Source organism: Octodon degus, unplaced genomic scaffold, assembly GCF_000260255.1.
Source record: "Octodon degus isolate 3935 unplaced genomic scaffold, OctDeg1.0 scaffold00012, whole genome shotgun sequence".
In the NCBI taxonomy this organism is placed as follows: Eukaryota; Metazoa; Chordata; class Mammalia; order Rodentia; family Octodontidae; genus Octodon; species Octodon degus.
In genome coordinates this window covers 18,358,209-18,365,268 of record NW_004524588.1, presented here as the reverse complement: position 1 = coordinate 18,365,268, position 7,060 = coordinate 18,358,209, and the positions used below count along the sequence as shown (strand labels likewise).

Below are 7,060 nucleotides of genomic sequence, written 5' to 3'. Positions count from 1 at the left end.
GTCTGCTTTGTGTCCCCATTGCCCCCAACACCCTCTTCTATAAATACATAAAGTCTTAGAAACTGAACTGCAAGGGGTCTCAACATTGTGCGCATTTTCTTCTGCGAAGTCACTGTACAACTGACTTCAGTACAGTTTTCCATTCACATCATGGCTACCCTTCCAAGTTAAAGTAAAAAATATTCTACAGCATGACAATATTTTATTAATGATTGCTTTAGTAGAAAATTACATATCCATCATGTCTTCATGAAGAAGGTTAATTGGATATGTTACTGGAAGAAAAGTGAGTTGGTCTTCAAAAGTTTCATGGAAAATTAAGCACCGGCATCCAGACTCTTAAATGCTGGGAGTTTCTCCATTGGTAACCCTACTGATCTGTTATGGATAGAAACCCATTACCTGATGTTGAAGTGCAGAGAACCAGCACATCATCTACATAGCCAATATTTGTGTCTTCAAACTCCAAACCTTTGGGATTGAAGATTATATTTCCATGGTGTCTTGTTGAATCCTTTAACCACACCACACCTTGCTTCTCTGTAAAGAAAATACTTGGTTTCTTTTACCATCAACTTTCAGAAACACTGCTTTTTCCTCCAAACACCTTCAGAACTGTGACCTAATAATTAATTTAGCTGGAGACATATCTCAGCAGCACAGTGTCTGCCTGGGAAGCATGACATTGTGAATTTGATTCCCAGTAACAAGCAAACAAACAAACAAAAATCCAAAATAATTCATTATTCATAACTTCAATGCATTTCACATATGTTACGTCATGTAATGTCATTACTCTGCATATATATGTACATTTCAGGATCCATCTTATCAACAGTTCTTATTTCCCTTACCCTCAAATGAAGGACCTCTAAACATCAAAATTTTAAGATTAAAAATGGAATCTCCCTAAGTTAAAAGTAAAACTAGTGTTTTCCAACTAGTGACACAATTCAGAGGAATCACATCTGGTTGAGTAACCAACATAGATACATTTTTATTTTTAGGTGCTCTAAAAATATTGATGTATATGAACAATAAGGTCAGGAATTGAATGCTTTGTCCTAACAGGATCAGCTCTCACCTCCATGGCAGGCTTGGATGATGATCGCCTTGGGTGGGTCCTTCAAACTTGAACAGTTGCTAGTGTCCAACATTGGAAAGATGGTGTTGACCTGTAACAGATCTACATCCCCTGGAGAGAATTTCTTTCCACAAATGCCACCGTGAGTGCCATGAGATATGAAGACCAGAAAAGTACTGTCAGAGGTCTTGTGTTGGGGGTTGGCTGCAAATGCCTTCACCTCTGTAGCCACTTCCTGAAAAATATCACCCCACCAACTTGAACCCTGTGATCACGGCATGCCAAGAATCCACTAAGAAACAATTAAGGAATTCCTTGAGTCATCCCAAGAAAATCAGCAAGGTATTAAAGAAAGTTGACATCTCACATCTCTGACAAGAGAAGAAAGCAGAAGTTATAGAAAGTCATCTTGAGATTTCTAGCAGAGAGAGGGTGACCTTCCTGAGTTCATAAGAGACTTCCTGATACAAAGTTGCACAGGATTCTTGCCAAAAGACTCCTGCATTTGCAGACAACAGGCAACACCAAGCACTTTCCAGGGGAAAATTTCAAATACAGACCAAGAAATTAAGTTTCCTAGTATGATAATTTTCTTTTCTAATGTTATTTATGGGTGCAATGCATGTAGTCATTGTCTTTATAGAGCAAAAATATTACCAAAGCCGTGAGATTTTCTCTCACAATCACTTGGTATCCCAGGCCTTCTAGAAGTGTTTTCATATTTCTGATATCAGCTTCAGCTCCAGTCCTTTTGGGAAGATTGTCGAACTCTCTGTTGCAGATAATGAGGGCAAGACGTGTGCGGGTCAACTGATTCATTATTGGATAAGTCTGTAAGAAAGGCAGATTGAATGAAAGGTGTATTTCCTTTAGTTCAGTCCTCATCAGGTGTGTTTAAAGCAGTTTCTCCTTCCTTAATTCTATTAAGAAACCAAATTCCTTGGGGCTGGTGAGACAGCTCAGCATGCATATGCCCTTGCTTGGCAAGCCTACCATCCCAAATTCAATCCCAAGTACCAAAAATAAATGAAAAAAAAAAAAAAAGAAAAAAGAAAAGAAAACATAAGTCACATGAACAATCTACTAAGAGTATGGAAGGAAAATGAGGCTTAATTCAGAGACAGAATTGGAGCTCGCAAATCCCAGTTGACAGCTGAACATCTGCCTGTATTTTGACAAGTTGATATGTTTGAAAAACACACAAGCTCTGACACCAGGATGATGGACATGAGAAACTGACACCTTCACTTTCTGATTCACTGAATCTGGACAAAGCATTTAACAATCCCCTGAGATTCAAAAGGGCTGATTTCTAAGGTTAACATCACTAATATGCGGAATATTTATAGTAATGTCTGATTCATAGAAAGCATCCAATACCAGCCATGACGTTGCTTTTAGTACAATTTTTATTTATCTAGAGCAGTGGAGCTCTCTCTCTAAGCCTGAGCTTCTAGGAGGTGGGAATCTTGTAGGTGAGCAGCCAGAAGGTTCAGCAGAAAATCTCACTACACGTGGCCCTCAGTTAGGGCCACTTCACTTTATAGACACTCAAGTCCCATCTGGTGTTCTGAGCACAGCACCTCTGCTGACTTTTCTTTCCATATCTCTTGGGCCATTTCCAGGGAGCAAAACTCCAGGCTTCCTGCTGGTCCTAAGGACATGAACACAGATTGATTGTCCTGTACTTCCCGAGAAGCTGCAAGAGACAAGAAACATGAATAGTCGCATCTGACTGCTTCCCTTGGTCTTCTTAACAGAATCAACTATGAGGGGCCACACAGAAGCAGTGAGGTCCAGGGCCACAGCCCTGGGATATGTGCTAAAACAGTAGAGCAGATTCGTTGCTAGTAGAGCACAATTCCGGCCAGAGGAGATGGCCAGTGGTTTGACTCAGGGAGGTACATCTACCTGCCGCAATAGCCATCTTGACAGGCATCTAAATAAACATAAAGAAAGGGAGCTCTTCCTGTCTATACATGACAAAGTAGTGGGAAAACAATATGTTAGAAGAAAATTATGGTATAAATTAAAATTTTTTAATTATACCGAAGGCAAAAATATGATTAGAGATATGTCTTAGCTCTATTTAAGTGTTTTGTAAAGCATACATATTTTTCTATGTATTTAAGAAGCATGATAGCAGGTATTATGGGTTCTTTTCAAGTATATGTCTTTCCTGCTCTTCAGGGTCATTTTCTGCAGTGTACTCACAAAAGTAGCAGTGGCAACACTGAATATGCAGATAGCACAGCTGAAGTAGAAGGAAGCATGCTCTGGTGTATGCGCATGAGGTGGAGTCATCCCACTAAACACTGATTTCATGACTGTGAAAGGAAAAGTTCCTCCAGTACTTGATATGAGAAAAGGCTTTATTTTACTATATATACCATCCAACACTGCAATGCACTGAAGAATTTCATCTATCTTTTGCTTTTTAAAATAGAAATAACTTATCTAGATATCTGGAAAATCTTAGAAACTAAACTTTAAAATTCGAAACATATTAATTTTAAAGAGGAATATTAAAAAAAAAAAGAAACCTCAACCAGGTGAAATAAAATGTCCTTAAAGATTTTGATGGGAACAATGATCTGCCAATTAAAATGGTTATATTGGAGAAAACCCTAGAAATAATCATTAGTTGGGAAAAATATGCTGTTTTGGTATAATGATGTTTGGATATCAATAGCAAAAACAAATGGAACTATTTAAAGTATATAAAGGCAGCTTTTTAGTAATACAATAAGATATTTGATATATAATGAGAATCCCATTCCAAGAAATAGCTAAGAAAATATATATGCTTAAAGCCATTAAGGGCTGGGGAGGTACTCTGGCTGCTGAAGCACCTGCCTGGCAAACGCTGAGACCTGGCATCCAACCCCTGTAATGTATGTGGCGCAGAGCCCAGAACACCGTGTGCACGAAGCCAGCCCTGAAACCGGGTGTGGTGGCGCGTGCCTGTAGCCCAGTGCTGGGGAGGCTGAGACGTGAGGTTCGCTCTGATTCTGAGCTGCAAAACAGAGTAAAAGTTGTGGATGGAGAATCGCTGTGCACGGTGGGCATGTGCACTCTGATATACAGCAGCAGGAGAGGAAAAGAAGAGATGAATCCAGACGCGAGAGAGGAATCAAGGAGACTCAGCCGCTCCTTGAAATCTGAAAGTTAAGAATGAGAAAGAACCAAATATAAATTTTGGGTGTCAGGTCTGAACAAATGGCGCAGTGATGCCGCTACTCAGGCAGGGGGAACTGGGACAGGAGGAGGAGGGGAAAGCCGTGAGTGCATCTCTGGGAGTCTGAGGTGAAGGTGTCTCAGGGGGACCTCAGTGTATACGTTTGCTAGGCACTTGAGTTGCAAAGCCTGGCACTCAAAAGATAAGTTAGGATTTGAGACACAGCATCACAAGTTTTTATTGTAGGTATGGATAGTGGTGCAAGAACGATTCTGGTAGAGCCGACTAAATTCAGAAAGAACAAAGGCCTAGATCAACCCATGAGAATTACTACTTAGACCCCCCTCTTCCTCGCTTTATCCTTTTAAAAAAATGACTATAAAAATGAGGCTTTAGAGAATGCTTTTCCTTGAACTCATTACCTGAGGCAGAGGGAATCATTTCTCGGGAATCCTGTGTACTACAGTCATTTCCTGCTTGTGGACCTGCAGAGAGATATAAGACAATGAAAGTTATGATCTCAAATGAACTTTGCCTGGTGTTTTGGACACTCCCTGCTGACAGTTCCATTCACAGACACGACACATTAATAATCCCCTTGGAGATGCAACACAGGTGCCCACACTCAGCTCTGGGGAAGAAAGCCTTCCTGTGCTCATGAGTGGACAGCTGCTCAGCAGAACCAAAGGTGTCCGTAGTGAAAGTGAGACTGGGAAATCGTCAGCAATAGGGTCAAAATTGCACTTGACACACAGAATTCAAGGTGGCTCTGGAGCAAACTGCTAGTGCACAGCAGGTGTGTGCAAAGCGAAGCTGTCTGAACCAAGCCGGTTTGGCCTTAGAGAAAGTGGGCAACAGGGCACAGCGTTCAGCAAACTATTGCTGCTAAGGTTTAGCACAGCAGAAAAATTACTGGGCCCTTCTGCTGAAACTCGGCTCCAGGACTGAGCTAAGTTAGTGACCTTCCCAGAGAAATATCCAGGGAAGGATGAGACAAAGAGTGCTTTCACCTGCAGAGTTATCATAATTGTGTTTTTGTAGTCTGGGTATTGAATCCAGGACATTCATCTTTTTTTATGTTTTGGAAATGTAAAAGAAATTTTGTGTTGAATATCAGAGAAGAAAATAAGGCTGTTATCATGACCTCTAAATATGACACAGAGGACCTGGGAAATCGCCTGAGTGAGGAAATACCCTCAATACCTAGAAAGTCAGACTTCCATTGTGAGAACAGTCATAATAGTCAGTGGAAATCACTCTATGATTCAAGGACAGAAATTGAGAAATGAAGAAGACACGTTGGCCATTTTACAGTCATTCCAGATCCTAACTGTTGTTGGCTAATTATCTTTTATTTAAGGAACTTTGCAGGAATTAAAAAGAAAATAAAATACCAAGAGAAAAATACGGAATTCATGGCACATAGATAAACTCAGAAACCACATATAAATCTAGCCAGACTGAAAAAGGACTTTGCCAGCACCTCAGAGGCACCTGCAAATAGTCTGGGAGGTGCAGCCTAATTCAGTCCTGGAAGTGCGCCGTGCTGGTGGACAGTCCTGAGTAGGAAAGGAAATGGAGGTCACGCCTGAGAGCGGGAGGCTGTGGTAAAGCCTTCCATTGCTGTAGATATTTCCATTTATTCTCTAAGTGTCGCACCACCAGGCAACTATGTTGTATTTCCTAGAAAGCAAACTTTGGAGATAGTTTATGGAAAGTGCTAGATTATATGCCTGTGTCTTGACATCATATAGGAACATAAATCCACAGTGAGTCTGGAGCTTAATATTCATGAACCCAAGAGTGTCCGACCTTAAGGATTAAAGGATATCATTTGACGCTTTTAATACTGTTTTTATGAACCTCAAGAAATGAGTAACTGTATACAGAACGGGACCAGAGATTCAGAGGAAAGGTCGTTTAAACCAAACTCATGCAGAAAAACAAGAGGAGAAAAGGCCTGCAGAGACGCTGCTGACACAGAAATGGAGCCTTAGGAACGTATCTCTACACTAATAGTATCATAAAAGACAATGGAAAAATACAAGATATTTATAGTACTAGTTCTTCTTAGTTCATTGAAAAGATAGTGTTGTGCTACTGTCATTTGGAGAAGTTTTTATGACTACATCTTGTATACTGAGTAACTATTTTGAAGACGAAAACGTGAAATTTCTTAACTGGATATCAACTATTGTTATTTCCCTATCACTTTATTTTATTTTATTTTATTTTTATTTTTTTGTGGAACCAGGGATTGAACTCAGGCCCTTGCCCTTGCCAGGGAAGCACTTATTCCACTGAGCCATCTCCCCGGCCCCTTCACTTTCTTTTAATTTTCATTTTTTTTCCAAAAATAAAGAGTGAGCAGTGAATTAAACAACACCACAAATATGCAGTGAGTTAAAAAACAAAGAAACAAGACATGAGGCCTCGTATGCGCAGACGCATGGGCTGTGTGACCTTCAGCTCGACCGCTGAGTCTTACCTGCGGAGTCCCAGTGTCCTAGCGAGGTGGCAGTCTTCCTCACAGAGGTGACTGCTACAGATCTGGCCGGCCTGGGGCTCCTTGGCGATGAGGGCATCCCCCAAAGCTCAGACCCTGTCCATAACTGCCGTATATTCACGTCTTATAATCTGCATCTCCTCCTGGTTCAGCACTTGCTTCTGTAGCAATTCATCCAGCAGACCATTTAGAATACCTGTGCCCCCCAAGCGAACACGCTCCTTCCTTTTTCCCTTCAGGATTTTGTCTGTTGGGAACACAAGAATTTCTCATCATAAAAATGCTTATTTTG

General features: G+C 40.8%; 1 protein-coding gene across 1 annotated transcript in view; it reads right to left on the bottom strand.

Moving 5' to 3' along the window:
• LOC101580685 (caspase-1-like) overlaps positions 1 to 7,060 on the bottom strand; it is a 31,670-nt gene that overhangs the window by 14,050 nt on the left and 10,560 nt on the right. Inside the window, 6 exon segments of the mRNA XM_012513587.1 lie at positions 403 to 540; positions 1,085 to 1,319; positions 1,742 to 1,915; positions 2,668 to 2,771; positions 3,937 to 3,950; positions 6,751 to 7,015. Of these exon segments, the coding sequence (XP_012369041.1) occupies positions 403 to 540; positions 1,085 to 1,319; positions 1,742 to 1,915; positions 2,668 to 2,771; positions 3,937 to 3,950; positions 6,751 to 7,015 (930 nt within the window).